This window comes from Esox lucius, chromosome 2 (assembly GCF_011004845.1).
Source record: "Esox lucius isolate fEsoLuc1 chromosome 2, fEsoLuc1.pri, whole genome shotgun sequence".
Classification (NCBI taxonomy): domain Eukaryota; kingdom Metazoa; phylum Chordata; class Actinopteri; order Esociformes; family Esocidae; genus Esox; species Esox lucius.
Window position 1 is genome coordinate 17158152 of NC_047570.1, and position 25361 is coordinate 17183512.

General features: G+C 42.3%; 1 protein-coding gene across 1 annotated transcript; it reads left to right on the forward strand.

Annotated features, from left to right (window-relative positions):
- Positions 1 to 652: 652 nt before the first annotated feature.
- On the forward strand, positions 653 to 25334 carry sltm (SAFB-like, transcription modulator). Its single transcript, XM_010880428.5, has 19 exons — positions 653 to 850; positions 1380 to 1461; positions 1552 to 1934; positions 3431 to 3458; positions 4579 to 5092; positions 5694 to 5737; positions 6678 to 6784; positions 6968 to 7117; positions 7248 to 7366; positions 17474 to 17640; positions 17721 to 17887; positions 17990 to 18129; positions 18218 to 18398; positions 19127 to 19251; positions 19468 to 19644; positions 21499 to 21960; positions 22064 to 22211; positions 24533 to 24693; positions 24807 to 25334. The coding sequence occupies exons 1-19, from the start codon at positions 716 to 718 to the stop codon at positions 24913 to 24915; spliced, it is 3399 nt and encodes a 1132-aa protein (XP_010878730.4). The 5' UTR covers positions 653 to 715; the 3' UTR covers positions 24916 to 25334.
- The last annotated feature ends 27 nt before the right edge of the window (positions 25335 to 25361 follow it).

The following is a 25361-nucleotide window of genomic DNA, read 5'->3' on the forward strand; positions in this document are numbered from 1 at the left end:
TTTGGTCCCTTGAAAAAAAGAGGGCTACATTTTAAAGAGCTGTAATTCCAAACCCTTACTCCAATTTGGGTGTGAATACCCTCACATTGAAGCCGATAGACTACACTTTAGGCACACATTCATTATTTAACTGTAACTTGAATATATTTTGGTAAACAGCCAAAATCACAAAACTTGTGTCAGTGTCCAATTATTTCCGAACTGTATGCATGACGGTTATTAAACAATTTCCTAATTTCAGACAGACCACTAAATATTTTAGTAATGTTGGATAATTAATTTCACGACTGATATAACATATGCTTTCATCAAATAAATAGTAATTGCATGTTTTTTCTTTCTTGAGTTCGATACCAATCTTAAGGCAGTGACCTTAGGTGCGTTGAGTTCACTTGATCATTACCTAGCTACGTTGCAGAACGCTCTTACAGGAACCACACGTTTAACGTTAACCTGTACTGAAATATCACTAAAAAACAAACATAAAAAACAATAATTGGTTGAGAAATGCTGTCTGTATTCCCACTGCACGTCCAACCAAACGGGATGAAACATCCCTCAAAGTCTTTAAGTACGATTTTCCAGAACGCCAGAAACGCTCAAGCACCGTACCGTTCAATTGAACGTCCCAAAACGTAAACGGAACGCAGCTTCCGTGGCATTACGTGAGCGTGCGCGCTTCTGCAATCTGCACAAAACAATTCAGCGAGGTAAAATGGCGTCGGGTGCCATTTCAACGGAGTCAAAAAAAATAACAGATTTACGAGTAATAGATCTCAAATCTGAACTTAAGCGAAGGAATTTAGATGTCACTGGTGTGAAAAATGTTCTTATTGGCAGACTGAAACAGGTAAGCATTTCAAGGACGTTAACGTTACCAAACGTGAATCGATGAGAGGCCGTCCTCGCTTGCGACTTTTTTTTTGCACAATGACGCCAGCTATCGTTACGCGGTCAAGTTCGTTATGAAATTAAGGTGTTACTACGTACAGCTCACTACTATTTATGCGAATACACGTTCCGCTTAATAACTAGCCAGCCACTCAACATTACGTCGCCTTGAATTCGGTGTTTGTTTTGGAACTGCTGTTCTCGTGCATGCAGCATTTGGTTGTTTTCTCATCTACTAACTACAGACAGCACTTAAGCTTAATCGATGTGTCCAGTGGTGCATGGTTATTGGCTAAGAAGTTATTCTCGACATTTTCATAATGGATGTAGAAAGAGGTTTTGTTTAGAAAACTAGCGTTTTTCCAAGGCCCAGGTGGCACCGATTTCGTAAAATTGTTTGATCAATTAGCTAGGTAGTTAGCGTTCCCATCATCATGCTGCCCAAATGTCAACAAGCATATATTTTTATTATTGTTTTATTTTGACAGGCCATTGAGGAGGAAGGCGGAGATCCAGAGACCATTGAGATTCCACTCTCAGCAGACACACCTACTAGGAAAAAAGTTAAAGGTAGTTTGACACTTAAGTATACTTTTCTCATGTGCTGTGTTCATTGTTTCTCTTTCCAATGTGTATGATATTACACCATTACTTCCTTAGGAAAGAAAGTTGATTCAGACACTGATAACCCAATGGAAGATGAGCCCTATTCCAAGGGAGATGAGCCCCACCCCATGGAAGATGAGCCCCACCCCATGGAAGATGAGCCCCACCCCAAGGAAGATGAGCCCCACTCCAAGGAAGATGAACTTTTCTCCTTCTCCAGGGAAGATGTGCCCCACTCCAAGGAAGATGAATTTTTCTCCTTCTCCAGGGAAGATGGGTCCTTCTCCAGGGAAGATATAACAGATTCCAAGACCAGTGAACCTCATACAACAGAGGGAGGATCTTGTACCAGGGCAGAGGAATCTCCTACCAATGCAGAAGAATTGCTTACCAATGACGATGCAATAGATTCCACAGAAGACAACTTTCTTTTTAAGGTGATTGTCACATTTACAGTGCTGTGAAAGTATTTGTCCCCTTCCTGATTTCTTCTATTATTGCATATTTGTCACAATGAATGGCTTCAGATCTTTATTCAAAATATAAGACTAAGAGAACCCAAGTAAACACACAATTTTGTGTTCAAATTATAACTTTCTTCCTTCACAAAATGTTATTATCCAACACAAACTGACCCTGTGTAAAATAGTGATTGCCCCCTTAGTTACTCAATGAATCCATTAACCAAATGTAATTGATCATTAGATTGAATTACAGCAAATACACCCAGGCTTGATTACTGCCAGCCCTGTTCAGTCTAAATGTGACTTCTATTGAATCTCACCATCAGTGTGAAGTAGGCTACAAGGTCTCAACAAGCAGCACACCATGTTATGATTGAAGAAAAATTCCGGAGCAGATGAGAAAAACATTTGAGACATATCAGTCTGGAAAGGGTTACAAATCAATTTCTAAGGATTTGGGACTCTTGCAAACCACACAGAACCATTATATCCCAATGGAGATGGAGAAAATTGAAGCATTGGGGAATCTTCCCAGGAGTGGCCTGTCTACCTATATTCCTCTGAGGGTGCAGTGACGACTCATCCATTAAGTCATAAGAGCACCAATCTGAGCAACATTTAAGGGACTGTAGGTCTCTCTGGCCTCAGCTAATGTCAGAGGTCATGATTCGACCATTAGAGATGGCAAAAATGGATTTCATGGGAGAATTGCAAGACACAAACCACTGCAACCTAAGAGAAACAGTGCTTGTCTCACATGTGCAAAGAAGCATTCTGATGACCCTTAAGCCCTTTGGGATAATGTCCTGTGGACAGACAGACAGACAGATATGATGGTGTGGGTGTGCTTTCTTGCCTCAAGGCCTGGAAGACTTTACATCATTGGAGGAACTGTAAATTCTGCTCTCTAGCAGAAATGTCCGAAGGAGAATGTCTGATCATCAGTCCGTGATCTGAAGCTGAATCGTTATTGGGTTATGCAGCAGGATAATTAACCTTAAACAAGCAGTTCATGCCTGAAAACCCTCCAATGTCTCTGAATTACATCAATTCTGCAAAGAAGAATGGGCAAACATTCCTTCACAACCATGTGAAGGACACATCTCCGATTATAGAAAGCGATTGGTTGCAATTGTTGATGCTAAAGGAGGTGCAAGTTATTCATTTCAGTGGGGCAATCACATTTTCACACAGGACAAGTTGGTGTTGGGTAACTGTTTTCCTTAAATACAGCTATAATTTCAACACTGAATGTTGGTTACGTGGGTTCTCTTCATCTCATTGCATTTTGTATGAAGATCTGACACCACTCAATGTGACAAATATGCAGTAATAGTGGAAATCAGGAAGCGGCAAATACTGCTTGATGGCACTGCATGTTGGTATTTCTTTTAGATCATTGGTACTCAGATTTGTTTACTCTGCTTCTGAGTATTTTTTTAATTGTATTCTTTTTGGTCTCTTTTCAGGATGCAGACGAGAATGATGTTGAAAAAGGTATGTTAGTTTTAACATTCTACTGACTTACCCTTTTTCCAGGTATTCTAGCAGCCTTTTCGTTAAGGTGGGAAACAGCTATGCCCCCTGTCGCATTTATGACTGGCATTTTCCTGGTTTGCTGGCTGGACTTCCAGCCGGCTACATATCTAGGACTCATAGTTAATGAACACCCAACACCAGAGACATCTGGATTGTGGAGGACTTTTATTATTTTCTTTGGGTCATATTCCGCCCTTTGATGCTTCCTGATTCCTCCAGACATGACGAGAGGGCTCTATCAACTATACAGACTGCATGGTACATTCCTTTAAGATACCGATATCTGGAGTCAACAGGCTTCTTCAATCACAGGAAATGGTGTGCACCAAAGATGCAAACTAGGATGAAAGGGAGATTCTGTGGATACAATTGGGGACTCCAGCCCACCACAGTGTGTTCTCCCATAGTATCCTGACTGCAGGACAGATGTCTTGGAAGGAGAGAAGAAATCCTCACTCAGTATGTTTAAAGACCAGCCAGGACATGATGTTACAACTAGAGGACACATTTGATAAGGACTTGAGTCAGTCCCTACAGTCACAAGGATGATTAAAGATGTATTTTTTTCCCTAACCATCCCAAGTCACTTGATGAGACAGACTTTTACGAAGGAAAGAAGACCTGGGGAATGGACAAAAAGACTAATGGGAGCCCAGGGCTGTCCAACAGCCATAAGACGTTACTGATTTTGACAGCAATGGCTTCAGGCAGATTCTTTTTTGTTCTGGAAGAAGTGATACAGACGTCCTTCTCGTTTTAACAAGTGCCCTCTATTTAATCTGAAGAACGGGAATGGACCTCAAGCTGACAAGAGCGTTGAAGAGTAACTTCACTGTACAGTACCCATAAACTGTCAGGACCACAAAGGAAATGTGTGTGGTGAAAATGACGTGAAGATTAAACCCCACCACCATTTTTCAATGAGGAATGTATGCTTTGTATGTTCCTGTGGTTTTCTACCCTTCGATGACGACTAATACTAAACTTGCTTTCTATTCTACTTTCTAGGTCAAGTAAGAGACATGCCAATGTTAAACATTGTTTTTTTGCCATGTTTTATCCTTATTAAATCCCTCAGATGTAACTGATACAGATGATGGTACTCGCGAAAATTCTATACCTCCACCCAGTGAGGACGGCCTCCCAGAAGCCGAGGTAGAAGCCGAGGCAGATGCCGAGGCAGAAGCCGAGGCTGAGGCCGAACAAGAGCCGGAGATCGAAACTGAAGCTGCCATCTCCACAAAAGAAGATGAGGATGATAACATATCGGTCATACTCCAGAATGAAGATGCCATCACGCTGGATGTTGATGGCGATGACCTCCTGGAAACAGGTAAACATGTGAAACTTCCAGATTCAGAGGCAGACAAGGGCTGTGATGAGCCAGAGGCCTCTGCTGAGACGAGCCCCGAGGATGACATGAAGATGGAAGTGGAGGGCCATAAAGATGGTAAGAAAGATGACGGGACGAAGGTTGACTCCTCCAAGAAGGAAAGCAGAGATGCCTTGAAGAAAGCAGAAATGGGAGACAAAGACAAGGATTCTGGGAAGAAAGGCCCCTCGTCTACTGGGGCATCAGGTCAAGCAAAGAGGTTTGTCTTTCTATGTCAGTTCTTTAAGATACCAAGTTCCAGCTCACTATGAACGCAGCATTGTGGGTAGCCTCAAGATTTTTTTTCTTTTTTTAATGAGAAATGTTCGTTGATGTACCTAATGATCCTTCAATTTGTTACTTTCTTTTGGTTGTTTTTTTCTGAAGTTTGGTAATTTGTGGCATTAACCAGGAGCTGAAAACACGCCTGTTACTTTCACCTTTCCAGCACTTTTATTGCCTTTTCCAGTTCCCACATAGGGCTTAAAAATGCAGTAGTTCCTGTGATGTCAGTTTGTCAGAAACCTATGAAATCATTTGCTGTGAAGTCGAACGCACTCCTGAAGATCTCATTGGTCCGGGGAGTAAATTGGCTCAGAACATGACCCATAACACCCGTGGAAAAGCAATGAAAGAAGCCAATATGGGAGTTTTGTCCGAATGCAAACTTTGCCTTTGGGAATTAAAAAAATATATTTAAACCAAGATGTGTTTTTGTACTTAAGTTCCACAAACTATACGTCAGATTCCACAGGGTCTTTCATATTCCGGCACTCATATCTTGTTTCTTGTTGTTTATGTTTGCTAAATCTGCTTTATAGTTCTTCAAAGGACAGAGATGGAAAGGCTACAAAAGATGACAAAGGTAATTTATTTTATTAATATATTTCTCAAGATGTCAGCAGCAGACTTATTTAATCACTCTAGCCCCAGGTAGTTATTGGATAAATGTTGGGATCTTTGGGGAAAGTGTGCTTACAATGGTGCTAAGCCTATAACATCTGGTTTTTAAGTATTATAAGTATTCAGGAAAAGATTTGGCTTCAACTCTGTGTGAAATAATAATTTGCATATAGAAAATAAAATAAAAATTAATTATATTCCACAACAGTCATACATTAAGCAGAAAACACTTAACATTGAAACAACAAAACATGTCAAAGGGATGTAATTTATGGCCTTAATACACTAGACCATACACTAGACTATACTGAGTAACAATGTAATTTTTTCCAGCCAGCATGGTTGTTGTTGCATCATGGTATGCTTAAAGGGGAAATCTGAAATGTGTATATAAATGGATTTCTTTATCCTAAAAATTCGCACTCGAGCTGTTTTACCCAACCAGAATCGATAATATCAGCTTACTTTACTTTTAGTGTTCGTGAACAAAGTAAATTAAATACTCTTATTTTAAAAACCTACCCCCCTAATAATGTTGGTATATCATTTATTTATTTTCTATCAAGTCTTAAACTACAAATAACCAAAGATATATTTCCCAGAATAGGTAACATATTTCTTAATCCATTTATGTATATGCCTATTCTGTCAAGGATATTTTATATGTACAGTATAAATTCTTGCAGCCACCCCCTCCATATTGATAACTATTGGTCTAGAGTTAAAGACTCTGACAGAGTTGCAGCTTTTGCAATTAATACATCCACTGATATGGGCGTGAAACAGACCATGTTAGGAAAATAAATATAATTTGGAGTGCATCATCCCTAATGTGCGGACACATTTTGCATTTGAAGTCTCTGAGGGTGTGCATGTATGCTTTTGAAATGATCCTTTTTCAGGAAGCAGCAGCAGCAGTAGTACAAGCAGTCGCAACATATGGGTGAGCGGCCTTTCCTCCAACACCAAAGCAGCTGATTTGAAGAACCTTTTTGGCAAATATGGGAAGGTAAGCCAAGCACTTGAAACATCCATAAATGGTCCCTTAAGTCGGGGCACTGCAGTTTTAATGGTTTAATGTTTTTACTGAATGGTTGTCATGATTTGTGCTTGGACTTGAGCAGTGTCTACTCTTTTCCTGCAATACATATGCAAGGCCCACCGTGCCTTAAATTAAATGCTGTTGTCACAGGTTTTTAGTGCCAAAGTGGTAACTAATGCTCGCAGTCCTGGAGCCAAATGTTACGGATTGGTAACAATGTCATCTAGTGCAGAGGTGGGAAGGTGTATCTCCCACCTGGACCGCACGGAGCTTCATGGTCAACAGATATCTGTTGAAAGGGTAAGTTGACAAAATACTGTTTAAGTTCACTTAGAATGTATAGAATCTTATATTATTTACTATCTTTCATAGAATATATTTTTCCCCTTTTGGTTTTTCTCTAATCGTTTTGTTTATGTTGTCTTATTAGGTTAAAAGTGATCCTTTCAAGAAAGAACCTTCAAAGAAGGAATCAGAGGACAAAATAAGCTCTGGCAAGTCGAGTGACAAACGTAGTGCTGTGTCGAGTAGCAAGTCTAGCACTGGCAAGTAAGTTAAATAAAAAAATGCTTGGGTTTTTAGAATGTACTGTTTTGAAAAACTCAGTACACCACTGTACTGTTCACCATATGTAAATATAGGAGAATGTCATATAATGGTTAATCGATGGTTTGTGGGTCAATGACGTCATATTTCAGGAGGATATCATAAATATCGGAAACGCAGCATGGAAAATGACTTACTTTGAAGTAATTAAATCACAATTAAAACGTAGCTGCAAAGATTAGATTGATTGCCAGTAAGCAGTCAGTACTTGGATATTTGAGTTTTAAAAGAAACATGAGGCAACTAACAGAGTTCCAAAGAGGCCGAGTTGTCAGTGTCTGAATTTCAGGTGTATCGGTCATTGAACTACCTAATTATTCAACAGTGTCAAAAATCATGACTGCATATGCCGAACATGGACATATTGCAACGGCACAAAGGAAATGTGGTCGAAAGTCATTGCTCACTGACGGAGACCGACACTTAATAGAATTGTTGCTGAATACCACAAAACTACAGCCTCCAAAATTACCACACATTTAAACCAGCACCTCTGTGATGCAGTCTCAACAAAAACAAAACATCATGAGCCTCACAAGCTGGAATTTATGTCAGGGTGCCATTGGGAAACCACTTGTATCCAAGGCCAATGCACCAAGATTCATAACTTGGTGTGAAGAGCATAATGTCTGGACCCCTGAGGAATGGAAAAAGTAATATGGTGTGATGAGTAATTTTTCACACTTCTGGACTGGTTTACGTTTGGAAAGCGCCAAAGGATGCGTTAAGCCCACAGTGTCTGCTGCCAGCTGTTCAAGATAGTGGGGGATCCGTAATGGTTTGAGCGGCCGCCTCGCAGGAATTCCTTGTGTCCAATGATTGCTCTGCATGGTGGTATAAACTCCAAGGCCATTTTAGAAGAGTAGGGCAGCTCCAGTTCTTGGAATGCTGTCATACAAGTCCTGAACTGTATGTAGTGGGATTATGCATCTTTCTTGAAGAAGTAAAGAGAGAGAGAGAGAGAGAGAACTTTGCATAAATGTTCAATGATATTCAGATCTGGTAATTGGGGAGGTCATGTAAGGCATTTGACATAGCTTAGTCCTGGCGTTCATAAAACCACTCATGAATTTGTTCAGTGGTGCCACTTACTGGTTTATGATCCATGGCCCTACTTCTTTTTCTAAGATATCTTAAACCAGCAGACATCTGTATTCCCACAGAAATTTGCCGATTAGGGCCTAATTGCTATTTCAGTTGTTGGAGCAGTTGACCATTTCTGAACAGTGTTGCTAACCAGATGTAGGGATGCAAATAACTATTTAGTTAGTTGCAACTATTACTAACAATTTTGATTATCGATTAAACTGTTGATTAATACTGTGATTCATCTGATAGAAAAAATACATTACTTTCAAGTGTTTTATTTAAAATTATGTTTTCAGTTATTCTCATACTTATACAATGCCTTCATTAAAACAACTGTAGGCAGTAGTTACAAAACAAATAAGTGTGCAAAAAGGGTTGTCATGATAGCATTTTGATGACTGTTGGAAATGCATTGCTAGGTTCTATGTGAAGCTGGTTGAGAGACTTTTGACTGATACTGTAAATGTTAATGCAAATTGTAATGCATTTACCTACCTCAGCATTTCTGTTGTGGAGAAATTTGATTAGATAAAACTTTGTCATTGAGCAAGTACTGTACGATGAAATTCAGTTAGCATCTGACCAGAAGTGCAAATAGAAGAGGGCATAAAATGTACTAGTATTAGGGTATGTGTACTACAAGTGGAATGTTAGATGTGCAAAGAAGGCAAATGCAGTACAAATGGCAATAATAAATGTGCACTTAAGGCAAATGGAGGAGGGCAGAACATTTAAATATAGTGTATGTTACAAATGGGATAAAAATGGCCATTCTAAATGGCATTCTAAATGTGCAATCTAGGCAAGTTGAAGGAGTAAGGTAACATGTGCAGAGATGGCAGCAATGAGGTCCTGAGGTAGACATGTATTATGCAACATCTGGAAAAAAGCAAGTACGATGGCAATTCAAAGTGTGCATTGAAGGCAAGTTGAAGGTGCAAGGTGGCATGTGCACTTAAAATGCAGGGATAGCAGCAGTGAGGTTCCCAAGGTAGACACGTACCTGTAACAACTGAAAACTACCTTATCAGACTTTGCAAGGCAGTGTCAGAGTCTGGTAGTACAAAGGGAGTAATGCAACAAGGTCCCTGAGAGGTGGGGGGTATGGTTAGTGATGGGTCACAGAGTTCAGCAGGGTTACAGTAGAAACTGTTCCTGATCCTGCTGGTCTTGGAATGAAGAGACATGTACCGCCTGCCTGAGGGTAGGAGAGCAAACACTTTGTGGCATAGATGTGAAGGATCCCTGATGATGCTGTGCGCCCTGTGCTGACACCGCTTGTGCTCTACGGTTTTCACCACCCATTGCAGGGACTTCCGATCATCTACGGAGCAACCACTAAACCACACTGTGGTGCAGTTAGTCAGAGTGCTCTCGAATGTGCAGTGGTAAAAGTTCAGCCTCCTCAAAAAGTACAGGCGCTGCTGTGTTTTTGTGACCAGGGCTGAGGTGTTCAGGGTCCAGGAGAGTTCCTTGGAGATGTGGACACCCAGGAATTTGGAGCCACCTTCGTGCCATTGATGATAACTGGCGCGTGACTGCATCCTTTAGACTTCCTGTAATCCACAATGAGCTCCTTGGTTTTCTTTGCGTTGAGGGTCAGATTGTTTTCAGCGCACCATGCTGCCAGGCGCTTGCCTGACCACCTCTCTGTATGCTGGCTCATCATTGTCACTGATCAGGCCTACCATCTTAGTGTCGTCTGCGAACTTGACGATGATGTGAAGAGGGAGTACAGGAAAGGGCTCAGCACACTGCCTTGTGGAACACCAGTGTTCATGATCAGGGTGGAGGAAGTGATGTCTAACCTGACAGATTGGGGTATGTTGGTTAGGAAGTCCAAAGTCTTGTTGCAGAGAGGGGGGCTGATCCCCAGGTCATGGAGTTTGTTGAACAGCTTAGAGGGGATGACCATATTGAATGCTGAGTTAAAGTCTATGAATAGCATTCCCACAAGACGTGGACATATTTGACACCATGTAGATAACCAAATAATCAGATAACGAGCGATGGATTAAAAATGGAAATAGTATATTTTAAAACTGAATTAGTTAAAAGATCAATGAAAAATAAGCTATTTTTAACCTAGGCCTGTATATAAAATAACAAGAAATCAATCGGACTCAACATTTTTGGATGAGTATGCCTACTACATTTAAATGAGGCTGACAACGCGCTCTGCGGATATAGCCTACCATGAATAGTTTATACAACCATATCAAATATAAATAAACAATCCGCAAAAGCAAGTTTCAGACTCTAACATATGGCAAGCTGATCTGATATCCAAGCAAGCATATTGATATATTTTTTAAATTGCTCAGGGGCGAGTCGCGAGTGCATGGGGGTTACGGTCCAGCAGTTAAACACCCGCTTGGAAGGCACTGAGGTCGCAGGGATGGGCATGTATTGCCAGGGGAATCTTCATTTAGCCTACCTTCCACCAGTGTGTTTCCATCCCGCGGTAGTAGAATGTCCTGCAGAAACTTAGTTCATCTCAGTAGCGCCTTTCTATGCTACCAGTGACTGCACCATGAAAAGGAATGCTACAGTGGGGAGAACAAGTATTTGATACACTGCCGATTTTGCAGGTTTTCCTACTTACAAAGCATGTTAGAGGTATGTAATTTTTATCATAGGTACTCTTCAACTGTGAAAGACGGAATCTAAAACAAAAATCCAGAAAATCACATTGTATGATTTTTAAATAATGAATTTGCATTTTATTGCATGACATACGTATTTCATCACCTACCAACCAGTAAGATTTCCGGCTCTAACAGTCCTGTTAGTTTTTCTTTAAGAAGCCCTCCTGTTCTCATTACCTGTATTAACTGCACCTGTTTGAACTTGTTACCTGTATAAAAGACACCTGTCCACACACGCAATCAAACAGATTCCAACCTCTCCACTATGGCCAAGACCAGAGAGCTGTGTAAGGACATCAGGGATAAAATTGTAGACCTGCACAAGGCTGGGATGGGATACAGGACAATAAGCAAGCAGCTTGGTGAGAAGGCAACAACTGTTGGCGCAGTTATTAGAAAATGGAAGAAGTTCAAGATGACGATCAATCTCCTTCAGTCTGGGGCTCCATGCAAGATCTCACCTCGTGGGGCATCAGTGATCATGAGGAAGGTGAGGGATCAGCCCAGAACAATACGGCAGGACCTGGTCAATGACCTGAAGAGAGCTGGGACCACAGTCTCAAAGAAAACCATTAGTAACACACTACGCCGTCATGGATTAAAATCCTGCAGCGCACGCATAGTCCCCCTGCTCAAGCCAGCGCATGTCCAGGCCTGTCTGAAGTTTGCCAATGACCATCTGGATGATCCAGAGGAGGAATGGGAGAAGGTCATGTGGTCTGATTAGACCAAAAAGCTCTATATTTGTCTAAACTCCACTCGCCGTGTTTGGAGGAAGAAGGATGAGTACAATCCCAAGAACACCATCCCAACCGTGAAGCATGGATGTGGAAACATCATTCTTTGGGGATGCTTTTCTGCAAAGGGGACAGGACGACTGCAGGGATATCACGAGATCTTGGCCAACAACCTCCTTCCCTGAGTAAGAGCATTGAAGATGGGTCATGGCTGGGTCTTCCAGCATGACCACGACCCAAAACACACAGCCAGGGCAACTAAGGAGTGGCTCTGTATGAAGCATCTCAAGGTCCTGGAGTGGCCTAGCCAGTCTCCAGACCTGAACCCCAATAGACATTTTTTGGAGGGAGCTGAAGGTCTGTATTGTCCAGCGACAGCCCAGAAACCTGAAGGATCTGGAGAAGGTCTGTATGGAGGAGTGGGCCAAAATCCCTGCTGGAGTGTGTGCAAAACTTGTCAATACAGTTAACCATTTTAATATTATTTGCAAATAAGAGATGCGTCAAACGCTTACCAACATAATCTTCCGAGGAGTCTCTGACTTTATACATGCACAATCCATATGTATTACAGTGAAAAGGGGTGTGGTAAGTTGTTGCCCATCTGTCTTGTGTCACAAAGGCTTTACCCAAAGGGTGGGCTGTCCCCTCACCTAATCCTTCCTGCCAAAATGTTTACTGTTGTGTTTACCTAAAGGAGCCAACTGATCTTACTTCCCCCCCCCCCCCCCCCCCCCCCCAAGGACCACATTCCTAAGGAACAAAAGACTGACACCCTTCTTTATCTAGGCATGAGGACATGGCCCAACTACCAAATTTTGCAGGTTATCAAATACTTCTTCTCCCCACTGTATATCCTGGTTCCACCTAATTCATTAACCGCCAAAAACATTCACGGTAAATAGATGTTTATTTAACACTTCAACAAACAGTGTGGCTCCACAAAACGAAAGAGTGACTTGCTTCTACCAGGTGTTGCAGTACACACTGGAGAGAGAGAGACCTTGTGTAATTGCTCTCCTTCCTTCTCACACATGTAATATTACCACTGTCACATTTACAAACCTAAATTAGGAATGCAACCAAGTGCAGAACCAGTGTACCTGCAGGGCCATACGCGATGAGCTCAACACCACTGAAGGCAACAACGAAGTGGAAAGACAACTTTTTAGGGATACAGATCCATTCTATGACAACTTTAATAGATAAGCATGGACACACTGACACTTGTCACCATCTATATCAATTGATTCAGGACAAAAATATGACCAATGCACGGACCAGCACCACAAAGGCAGGATGATATAATATGCTTTCACTCACCAAAGCTGAGGGCTCACATGAAGAGAGGTGGCACGGCAGTTCTTCATCTGGGGAAACTTTTCGATGACTTTGGGAATGATGTCATGTAGCTGCTGAATCAGCTGGCTTTTGATGGACGAAATGGCTAAGGCGTTTAGTCGCGGCTGTCCCATGGTATTGCAAGTGAAGGTTTTTACCCTCTTCAAGGTGGAAAAGTTCCTCTCTGACTCGGATGTCGTTATAGGTGTTATGATCATTTTCAGCAGAGGGACGGTTTCAGCAAAAGCCTCCTAGGTTGTTCTCATGGATGGATCTTAACAGAGACAGGGCCGTCTTACAATTGTGAAGCACAGTGTGGCAGTACAGAGTGGTCAGCTCAGACTTCAACTTTTCCTTGTTTCCTAGAGGCCATAGTTTCACTGCACAGTCAAGCTCAGATGTAGGGAATGACAGGACACATTGTGGGAAGAGCGAGCTGTCAACCAGCTTGGCAGCAATCAGGTGGTCACTTTGAAAACCTCTGCTCCACCTGGGAGATGACTGTGTCGCATGCCTTCATCACCGGCGCTGTGTTGGTTACTCGTTGGCCTGGCTTGTGTTTTCCATCATGAACGATGGCAGCCCATTCATCAGTTTGCTTCCGCATATTCTGGACATTCTCCACTGCTAATCCCAGATGCATCGATGCGCCGTTTTTGCAGAGTGTTGTATAAAACATCAACTTCTGGCATAAGGAATAAAAAAAAATTCCAGCAGCTGCAGAAAGACTCGGTCCCAGAGTTTTATTTGAGAGACTGTAGGCCTCACTTATGGTGGCCTTTATCCCATCCTGATTGTGTGCATATGTCCTCCATACACAGGAGCAGCGCAGAAGTTTTCACAAACTGCATTGACAGTTCTACTTTTAAAGTTCTACTGTTGCCTCAGCAAGTGCCGCAACACGTTTTGGAGCGCCAGAGAAAAAGGTAGCAAAAGCAGTTGAATCTGCAAAAAACACCTTGAGGATGCGTATCCTTGCTGAACAAAGTTTTTTCCCTGACGGTACCTCTCTGTCACTGTATTTTTAGGCAACATCTATCGCAACACAACCACCATTTGGGATCTCCCTGTATGGCATCAAATGTCTCGTCCACTTGCTTGGCTATCTGCTCCCGGTACACTTCATACATTCAGTCTAACAGTTCATTTTGCACAGTGCAAGATGTCCCTTTGAAGATGGGCTGAGCTTCATAGTGCCTCTGAAGTCTTGAATCGCCCTCACATATAGTCTCGAATGCATCTGAATATTCCAGGATTCAGGGAGTCCGTCGACTCGTTGTGCCCCCGCAGTGTGGTTTCACATTTTCCACAGTTAAGTACATGTTACGACCCGACTGGTAACGTACTTGTTTTCCTCCACCTGTTTGTTATACTGCTCAATGGAGCGCCTGTATGCACTGTCAACTTGGACATTTACCCTTCCAAGTAAGCCCAATTTCACAGCATTGTCCAGATGACTCCCACTGCTCTCATGTTTTGCAATCCTCTCAGAAAGATGTTTCAAATCTTTGTAACCCGTCCTCAACCAAGTATCATCTCCACCAAATAGCAGACATGGAAAACCACTTAAACCACGTTAAACCTGTGGTTACTTTTACCAGCAGTGAGTGATGACAATATCCTGTGGCTGATGGGCACCAAGTCGCTTTACTTCAATTTCTCCCCCAAATTAAGAGTTTCAAACTGGAGTATGAAATCCACTTTATTCATTTTCTCAAGTTATCTGGTGTTTTTAAAGCTAACAACCTAGCTAAGACCATCTACCCTCCTCGCTCTTCTTGCCGACTAATGTTTGCGCCAGATAGACAGCCAATCAGGTCTGAAATACAAAATGACGCTGTAGTGGGGTTACCGGCTGTCAGCCCCACTTGGCATCAAATGTTTGTGATCTACATTGATCACACTAACATTGAGCATGCGTATTAATATTTACGTACAATATACATTGCATTGTGAGAAAGTGGCTTGCCCCACATTCACGCTTAGCCTATGGCCTACTACTGTGAACTTGAATCATCAGAACGCAGTATGAAGAGGTAAGGCAGGGACCAATGAGCATGAAATAAAATCCTAACACACGATGTGCAATTTAGGAAAATGCTATATTCATAGATAATAAATTGTAGGAAGTAATCTTTGAGAAATAAAAAATATTTTTGCTCGCTTAATCTTTCATTGGATTATACCGCAGTAGTTTATTCAGAGGGTTCCCCGCCCAAATTAGTTACATTGCGTTCTCTATTAATACCAAACTGAAATTGCCTACGTCGATCAAATAAATGGGCGTCAATCCAATTCTTAGCGACAATTAATCGATCTTTAATTAATCCGCAACATCCCTAGTTAATCGGTAACTGAGCGAATGGTTAGCTAGCCGGATCTGCTCAACTGTACAGAATCTCAACGTGCTAAAGGTTCAAAAGTTAGGTAACTCAGCCATGCATTCAATATTAGCTATTTCTCAATTAATACTATTTCAAGAGGAACTATTTCTCAATTAACTTCATGAATACCAAGTTAAATGAATGACGAATTCAGATGCAACCGTTTATGGCTACTGTTTATTCCTGTTCACATGGAAACTGTCAGCGGGTTAATGTGCTGTATCACAACAATTGTAAGTGTTTGGGACTGGTGGTGCAGTCAGGTGTTTGTGGCGCTTTATAGTCTGAGGCGTGAGATTGCCCATGCATCCGCATCAGTTGCTTTTAGAATGTCGTTTGTCCTATGTGAAAGAGATTTGCGTGAGTTCTCCTGTCCATTTGTATGTTTGACTTGAATGCCTCTGGGTCAACCTAGTAATGTAAACCATACACAATAATAATGTAATCCCTAATTCTATAACCGGAAATTGTCTACATCCCCATTTCCCAAAAAACAGAATGCAATGATGTGCAAATCACATATCCCTACATTTTATTGAAAAAGGTACAAAGACAACTTATGTCAAATGTTGAAACTGAAAAATACATGCACATTTTGCATTTGATGACAGCAACACATTTAAAAAAAGTTGGGACATGGGCATGTTAGTTACTGTTATATCACCTCTTCTTTTAACAATGCTGTGTTTGGGAACTGAGGAGACCAACTGCTGTCGTTTTGCTTAAAAAAGAATTTCGGCTGCTCAACAGTTTGGGGTCTCCTTTGACATATTTTCTGTATCATTATGTGCCAAATGTTTTCAATGGTGACAGGTCTGGACTGCAGGCAGGCTAGTTTAGCATCCAGACTCTTACCATGGAGCTATTGTTTTACGTGCATAATGTGGTTTGGCTGAAATTAACAAGCCCTTCCCTGAAAAAGATGTTGTCTGGATGGCAGCATATGTTGCTCCAAAACCTGTTAATGTTGTTCAACATTAATGGAGCCTTCCAGATGTACAAGTCACTTGTGCCATGTGCACTAATTCACTCCCATACCATCACGGATGCTGGCTTTTGAATTGTGTGCTGATAACAAGCCAAATGGTCCCTCTCATTAGTCCGGAGGTAGCAGCATCCAAAGGACAGTTTCCCACTTCACCTCAGTCCATTTTAAATGAGCTCAGGCCCAGGGAAGACGGAGGCTGTTCTGGATCTTGTTTATGTCTGGTTTCTTCTTTGCATGGTAGAGTTTTAACTTGCATTTGTGGATGCAGTGACGTACTGTGTTCACAGACAGTGGTTTTCAGAAGTGTTCCTGGTCTGTTTTTAATGCAGTGCTGTCTGAGGGCCTGAAGATCACGGCCATCCAATATTGGTTTTCGGCCTTGTCCCTTGCATAGGGATTTCTCCGGATTCTCAGAATCTTTTTTTAATGATATTGTGTACTGTAGATGAGATCCCCAAACTCTTTACAATTTAACGTTGAGAAATGTTATTCCTAAATTGTTGCACTATTTGCCTGCGCAGTTTCTGACCTGTTGCCAGTTGACCAAATTTGCTGTGTGATATTCCACCAGTTTTTAGCATTACGCAACTTTTCCAGTTTTTTTTGCCTCTGTCCCAACTTTTTTAAATGTGTTGCTGGCATCAAATTCAAAGTTGCCATATATTTTTCAAGAAACAAAATGTCTGTTTCAACATTTTCTATTGAATATAGGGTTTAAATGATTTGCACATTAATTGCATTCTATTTTTATTTACATTCTATACAGCGTCCCAATTTCTTTGGAAAAGGGTTTGTACATGACTGGTTATTGGGATCCTGGATGTGCAAGTTATTCATAGCTGCTCTTTTTCATCCCCCTGTAGAACCCAGCAATTTTCAAAAAAAGAGGACAAAAAGTGTGACAAATCATCAGACAAAGATGGAAAAGAGTCATCCAAGAAGCAGGAGTCTAAAAGCACAAAATCTGAGGCAACATCCTCAAGCTCAGGTCCAGATTCCTCAAAGAAAGATGATAAAAAGCACAGTGGAAGTATGTATGCTCCATCTCTGGTTTATTTTTCTGTTTAATGTTAAAGGATGGATGAGCTAAACATCTCTTGCTTTGTGTAGGGACCAAGAGCCCTGGCAAGATGGTAGTTATTGATCATGCAAAAGGAGACCCCAACCTCAACAAAATGAGAGCTCCTTTTCGAAGGGGAAGATTTGACAAGCCAGGTTTCACCAACAACACCCATATGATGCAGCGGAGACCCAGATATTTCATGCCTTCTGAAGAGGTTTCTAGCAGTTTTTGTTGCTTACTATGTTATAGTATCCAGGCATCTATGTTATTTATTCTACTTTCTACAAATTTGCCTCAACAAATTTGCCTTTCCTAGATGGAAATGAATAAAGGGAGGCTTTTCCCTAACAAAGGAGGGAGCAAAGACATCCTCCCCTTTGAGAAAATGAAAGAGCAGAGACTGCGTGAACGTTTGGTCCGACTGGAACGTGTCCGCAGAGCTGTGGAGCTGCGCAGGTTAGCCTCAAACACACGGCACTTGTTAAAACATTACTACTGTGAAGGTGCTGCGTAGGAATATTTCTGTCACTTCTTGTACCATTAGGCGGCGTGAGATTGCTGAGCGGGAACGCCGGGAGCGTGAACGTATCCGTCTGATTCGGGAGCGGGAGGAGAGGGAGAACCTGCTCCGGGAACGCCAGAGGCTGGAGGTAGAAAGGCAGAAACTGGAGAGGGAGCGCATGGAGAGGGAAAGACTGGAGAGGGAACGGATCCGCATAGAGCAGGTACTTGTTGTACTGCTGTATCTAATCATTAAGAATATTTAGTTGACCAGGTTGAATCAAATCGCTAAGAATGTTTACCAGGTGGAATCGAATCACTAAGGATGTTTAGCCGACCAGGTGGAATCAAATCAGTAAGCATGTTAAGCTGACTTGGCTGAATCCAATCGTTATTATTATTATTATTTTAAAATAAAAGATTTACATTAAAGCAATTTATTTTTAAGGAACATTTAACAACTGTTATGGTAGAATGTTACTTTGGCCTTCAGTGAGAGCTTTTACGTTGCTTAGGCCTTAAGTCTTTGAACAAACATATTGAATGAGATTAGAAATCTTCTACTTTATATATTAACTTGCTATAAACTATATATGTATTTTCTTTAATAAAATAAAATGGTTGAATATCTTTTTGTAAAATATACTGGGGTATGCAACTCCTAGTTAGGCAAAATAGACCTTTCAGACAAGAGAGAAACATCCACTGGAAAAGTCCATGCCATGAATTATGCCATTACCTGCTTGTTTTCACATGAACACAGCGTTACTATATATCTTTGCATTAAGCTAGCTAGGCTATGTGTGGCATTTATGTCAAATAAATGTTCTTCAGTTAACAACCTTTAACGTGCATTATTGCCAGGTGTTGTTGAATTCATGTAAGTAGCCTAAGAAAGATGTCATTTGTAAAGGCACAAAGGCGCTGATGTTCCGTTGTCTTTACATTACAGGAGCGCCGTAAGGAGGCAGAGCGTATGGCCCGTGAACGGGAGGAGCTGAGGAGGCAGCAGGAGCAGCTCCGATATGAGCAGGAGAAGAGGAACAATCTGAAGAGGGGCCGGGATGTTGACCACAGGTACAAATGGCTACACTGCAGATGGGATGTTTGTCTGGGGTTCTGCTTTTTGTACTCAGTGCTGTTGTTCCCCCTAGACAGGCAAACCCTGTCTCGTACTGTCCCAGTAGGTCTGCAGACTGGGCTTCCTGACCATCAAGCGAACATCTTAAGATTAATGTCTCACTAGTTTACTTGGCACCTAGTTAAAGAATGGTCTACATTGAAATATTTCAGTCGAAGGGAAGATCCCTATTGGAATGCCAACAAGAAGATCCAGCCAGAGTCTGAGGGCCGACTCAACCAGGGATCCGACTACAACCGCCAGCAGAACCGCTTCACCGAGTTCAGCCCCAGAGAGAGAGAGAGAGGCTTCCCAGAGACTACAGCAGTGGAGACCAACACTTTTGGAAGGTGAACATGATTTATTTTTTTATTACTTATTCCTATAGTGCTTTTTGCAAATACAGAAATGTGAAATATAAGTCAAAGGTTTTTAAAATGGCCTTTTCTACATCAATGATTTTCACAAACTGCTTAAACAGAGATCCTGCCTAGCAATCATATTTTAAAACCTTATCAAAGAAAGAGTTTAAAACAGGCAGAAGCCTACAGAACATCTGGGTTCCAAGGGGCACCCAGTCCTTGCTGGGCTGTGTTGTTAGCCAAATCTAAAACGTACAAGTGACCCATGGGTCTAAAATACCTACCCACTAAATCTGGGATTATGTAGGGCACAAAAAGTCTGTTCCTGACGAAAATCTTTTTCAGAGGTGAGTGCTGAGGTCAAGACATTTTATCTCGTTTGTGAAAACTATGTGAAAAGCCACAATGACTATAGAAATGAGCTACCTAATTGGCTACAACCCTGTCTCCCAAAAAGTTGGGACACTGTGTAAAATGCTAATAAAAACTGAATGCAATGATATGCAAATAATTTATCTCTGTACTTAATTGAAAATAATACAAAGACAACAAATAAGCTATTGAAACAGATTTTTTTTATTGTTTTGGGAAAATTACAGCAACATATTTCAAAAAAGTTGGGACAGGGGCATGTTTACCAGTGTTGCATCACCTCTTCTAAAAATATTCGGTAACTGTTTTGGAACTGAGGAGACCAATTGCTGTAGTTTTGAAAGTGAAATGTATTTCCATTCTTGCTTGATATAGGATTTCAACAATGCTCAACAATTTCAGTGGCTCAACAATTGTCGTATTGTTCGTTTCATAACGCGCCAAATGTTTTCACTATGTGCAGAATGTGGTTTGGCATTGTCTTGCTGAAATTAACAAGGCCTTTTCTGAAAATGACGTAATCTGGATGGCAATCGGTGTTGCTCCGAAACCTGTGTATATTGTTCAGCGTTAATGGTGCCTTCACAGATGTGCAAGTCACCCATGCCATGTGCACTAATACACCTCCAAATTATCACAGATGCTGGCTTTTGAACTGTGCGCTGATAACCCGGATGGTCCCTCTCCTCTTTAGTTCAGAGGGCGTGGCATCCATGTTTCCCAGAAAAAAGTTAAAATTTTAATTAGTCAGACCACAGGACAGTTTTCTACTTCCTACAATCCCTCTTAAATGAGCTCAGGCCCAGAGAAGGCAGCAGCATTTCTGAATCTTGTTTTTTTTTTCTTTGCATGGAGTTTTAACTTGTCCAGCGTTGTCCAGTGTTTACAGACCGTGGTTTTCGGAAGTGTTCCTGAGCCCATGCAGTGATTTCCACTACAGAATCCTGTCTGTTTTTAATGCAGTGCCGCCTTAGGGACTGAAGATCATGGCCAATTAATATTGGTTTTCGGCCATGTGCCTTACATAGAGATTTTTCTGGATTACTCACTTTTGAAAATCTTTACACAACTTTACAAGTGTTTTGTGCCTGTGTCCCAAATATTTTGAAATGTGTTGCTTGTATCAAATTCAAAGTGGGTATATATTTTTCAAGAAACAATAGACTGTTTCAACATTTTATATATAGATTTTCTATTGAATATAAGGTTTAAATTATTTCTATATAATTGTGTTCTGTTTTTGTTTACATTTTACGTAATGTTTTTGGAAACGGAGTTGTAGTACTGTCTACCTATTAACTATCTAGTTAGCTTGTGTTTGGCTCTGCACACCTGCTCCTGGGTTCTGCCACTTGACTTAACTAGCTTCCCATTGGAAATAACAGTATCTGTCTTGGGTTAGTTCTAAAAACATCCTCACGCTTTGGTAACAACAGGCATAATAGTTAAATCCTGTAATTTTGTTTTAAGGCGGAACCGCTTTGACGGTGAGCCTGAGGCCAAGAAGACCCGCCCCGCTGCTCGTAGGGACAGCTCTGGGTTTGAGCGCTACCCCAAGAACTTTGAGGCTGTCCGCAGAGCCGAGCCTCCCCCACCTCCACGCACCGACATCAGGGACACAGACCGTAGAGAGATTCGAGACCGAGATGAGCGCCGGGCCGTGCCCATGCCGGAGCGCCGGGCCGTGCCCATGCCGGAGCGCCGGGCCGTGCCCATGCCGGAGCGCCGGGCCGTGCCCATGCCGGAGCGCCGGGCCGTTCCCATGCCGGAGCGCCGGGCCGTGCCCATGCCGGAGCGCCCAGCAGGGGGCAGAGCACCCATGCCTGGTATGTCTCATACTGGACGTTCCCCTAGAGACACGGGTCACACAGGGCATGCCAGTCATTCTGGTCATACGGGATGGAAGAACGACGTCCCTAAGGGGGACATACGGTGAGAACAGAAGGCTGTCTAGTGTGCTTGAGTGATTCTAAAATAGTAGTCAAGTTTCTTGGTTTAACACGTGACAATAATCATCTCTGGTTATGGTGTGTAGTGGAGCTGTGCGTACCGGGGGTATGCGCCCTGAGCGGTCAGGCAGAGGTGGCCCGGGGCCGGCTCTCAGAGGAGGCTCCTCATCCAGCCGCGGTCGGTCGAGCTTCAGTAGCCGAGATGGAGGAAGACCCATGGTCATGGCTGACCAGGTAGGCACCTCACAAATCCTGCCACGACTCTTTATCAACACATGCGATAACCTTCATTTTGTCTGTTGTGGGTTACACTTGTGCTCAAAAGTTTGCATAGCCTTGGAGAACTGGTAATATATGTACCAATTGTAAAGAGAACTTGAATGAGCAGGCAAAACATGTCTTTTATTTTTTATGGGATTCACATTCAACTGTAAGTCATATCAGAATGGCACAATCATAAAACAAAACATGCCAACAAAGAAACAAGAAACCAGGCATGCCTAGTTCAGCTGGCCCGCAATAAAAAGCGATGATCATTGTTGGCCTCTTTGGATTCGAACTATGGTCTCCCACGTGAAAAGACGAGAGAATCGTGTAGCCAGCGAAGGTTTTGTTTATCCTGAACACATTGTAATACATCATTCGAAAATCCAAGCCTTGTGCTTAGGGTCATTGTTGTGCTGGAAAGTCCAAGAGCGTCCCATGCGCAGCTTTTGTGTACCAGAATGCAAATTGTCTGCCAGTATTTTCTGATAACATGCTGCATTTATCTTGCCGTAAATGTTCACAAGATTCCCTGTGCCTTTAGAGCTCACACACCCCCAAAACATGAGTGAGCCACCACCATGCTTCACAGGGGTGATGGTAATTGTTCACTGTAAGCCTTGTTGACCCCTCTCCAAACATAGAGCTTTATGGTCACAACCATAAGTGCTATTTTGGTCTTGTCACTCTAAATTACAAATTACGGTATGGTCACGGGGGCAGCAGCTCCAGTAGGGGACCCCAAACTTCCCTTTCCCAAGCCACATTTGCCAGCTCTGACTGGGGGATCCCGAGGCGTTCCCAGGCCAGTGTCGAAATATAATCTCTCCACCTAGTCCTGGGCCTAACCCGAGGTCTCCTCCCAGCTGGACGTGCCTGGAACACCTGCCTAGGGAGACGTCCTGGGGGCATCCTTACCAGATGCCCGAACCACCTCAACTGGCTCCTTTCGATGCAAAGGAGCAGCGGCTCTACACAGAGTTCCTCACGGATGGCTGAGCTTCTCACCCTATCCCTAAGGGAGATGCCAGCCACCCTTCTGAGAACTCATTTCAGTACCTTGTACTCGCGATTTTGTTCTTTCGGTCATGACCCAGCCTTCATGACCGTAGGTGAGGGTAGGAACGAAAATTGACCGGTATATCGAGAGCTTTGCCTTCCGGCTCAGCTCTCTTTTCGTCACAACGGTGCGGTAAAGCGAATGCAATACCGCCCCCGCTGCTCCAATTCTCCGGCCAATCTCCCGCTCCATTGTCCCCTCATTCACGAACAAGACCCCGACATACTTGAACTCCTTTACTTGGGGTAACGCCTCATTCCCTACCCGGAGGAGGCACGCCATCGTTTTTTTTTTTTTTTTTGCTGAGAACCATGGCCTCAGATTTAGAGGTGCTAATCCTCATCACAACCACTTCGCACTCTGCTGCGAACCGGTCCAGTGAGTGCTGAAGGTCACAGACCGATGATGCTATCAGGACCATATAATCCGCAAAAACCAGCAATGAGATCCCCAGCCCACTGAACTGCAACCCCGACTACGCCTCAATATCATGTCCATAAAAGTTACAAACAGGATTGGTGACAATGCGCGGCCTTGGCGGAGGCCAACACCCACCATGAACGAGTCTGACTTACTACCGAGAACCTGGTTTTTCTTTGTATTTTTCTTTGTATCCTGAACAATTCTTCTGGCAGTTTTGGCTGAAATCTTTCTTAGTCTACCTGACCTTGGCTTGGTATCAAGAGATCCCCGAATTTCCCACTTCTTAATAAGTGATTGGACAATACTGACTGGGATTTGCAAGGCTTTGGGTATCTTTTGATATCCTTTTCCATCTTAATGATGTTCCATTACCATGTTAAGCAGATCTTTTGACAGTTATTTTCTGCTCCCCATGGCTCAGTATCTAGCCTGCTCAGTGCATCCACGGGAGAGCTATCAACTCATTGACTATTTATACAGAGACACTAATTGCAATTTAAAAAGCCACAGGTGTGGGAAATTCACCTTTAGTTGATATTTTAACCTTTGGGTGTCACCTTATTTGTCTAAAACAAGGCCAAACATGCAAAGGTATGTAAACTTTCGATCAGGGCCATTTGGGTGGTTTCTGTTATTATGATTTAATAAGGAGCCAGACAACTGTGTAATAATAAATGGCTTCATATAATCACTATCCTTAAATAAGACAGTTTTTTTGCATGATCAGTCAATGCCAAAATGTTACAATTTCTGCCAGGTTAGCCAAAGTTATGAGCACAACTGTAAGTTAAATATTCTCTCGCCCCAGCATTTCGGCTCTGGTCGACAAGTGGTGGTGGAGCGTCATGGCCGGGACCAGCCGGCCCCCAGGAAGGACTGGCACAGTGGCGCTGGTTCCCAGGGAGGGGGCTTCCCGGACAGTCGCAGGATGGGCGACAGCCGCGGGAGCATAATGGCCCCACACTCAAGGTACTGACAGCACATTTTGGATCTTTTGAGCTTCGTGGTCTTTTCCTATAATTTTTCTGTACACTTATGTATTTTGGAAGATCTAATGAATGCATGTGTTTTTGTTTTTCCAGCCACTCTTCATCTGGAATGAACAGAATAGTACAAATCACCAACACCAGTTCCATGTCCAGCAGTGTGAGTGGATTCAAGCCCTTCAAGGGAGCGCCTCGACGCTTCTAATCACTTCTCCACAGATCAATCTATGCTTATTTTTCAAAAAAAACAACTTTTTATAACTTAATTTCTCTTTTTTTAATTGAGTGTTAGGTGTTTTAAGAGGCTGGCTTCTAGTCTTAAGGTTGACATAGACATTTGTTTTTGTATAGATTGTTACCTCATTGTAGGGTTTCCTAACAGTTCTGTTGTGACCATAAAAACAACCCAGTGCACATATGTTCCACTTACCTTAAAGAATTTTACAGTTTTAGTTATTTGTAACAAGTTTGTGATGTTAACTGCGCCTCCCTGAACTGAAACTGATGTACGTAATGTAAAATGTCAGCAGCTCAATGTATTCCACAAACGTTCAACTATGCTCCGGGTGCTGTGAAAGGTTATTTAATTAAACATCTTGCTAATATTGTCTTTGGCGCCCTACATTTGAGTCTCATGAGCAGATTGGCATT

Coding starts and splice junctions, on each gene's coding strand:
- sltm (XM_010880428.5), top strand. CDS start 716: ATGGCGTCGGGTGCCATTTCAACGGAGTCAAAAAAAATAACAGATTTA. Junction 851..1,379: donor TTATTGGCAGACTGAAACAG/GTAAGCATTTCA, acceptor TTATTTTGACAG/GCCATTGAGGAGGAAGGCGG. Junction 18,130..18,217: donor AGAGCTGTGGAGCTGCGCAG/GTTAGCCTCAAA, acceptor TTGTACCATTAG/GCGGCGTGAGATTGCTGAGC.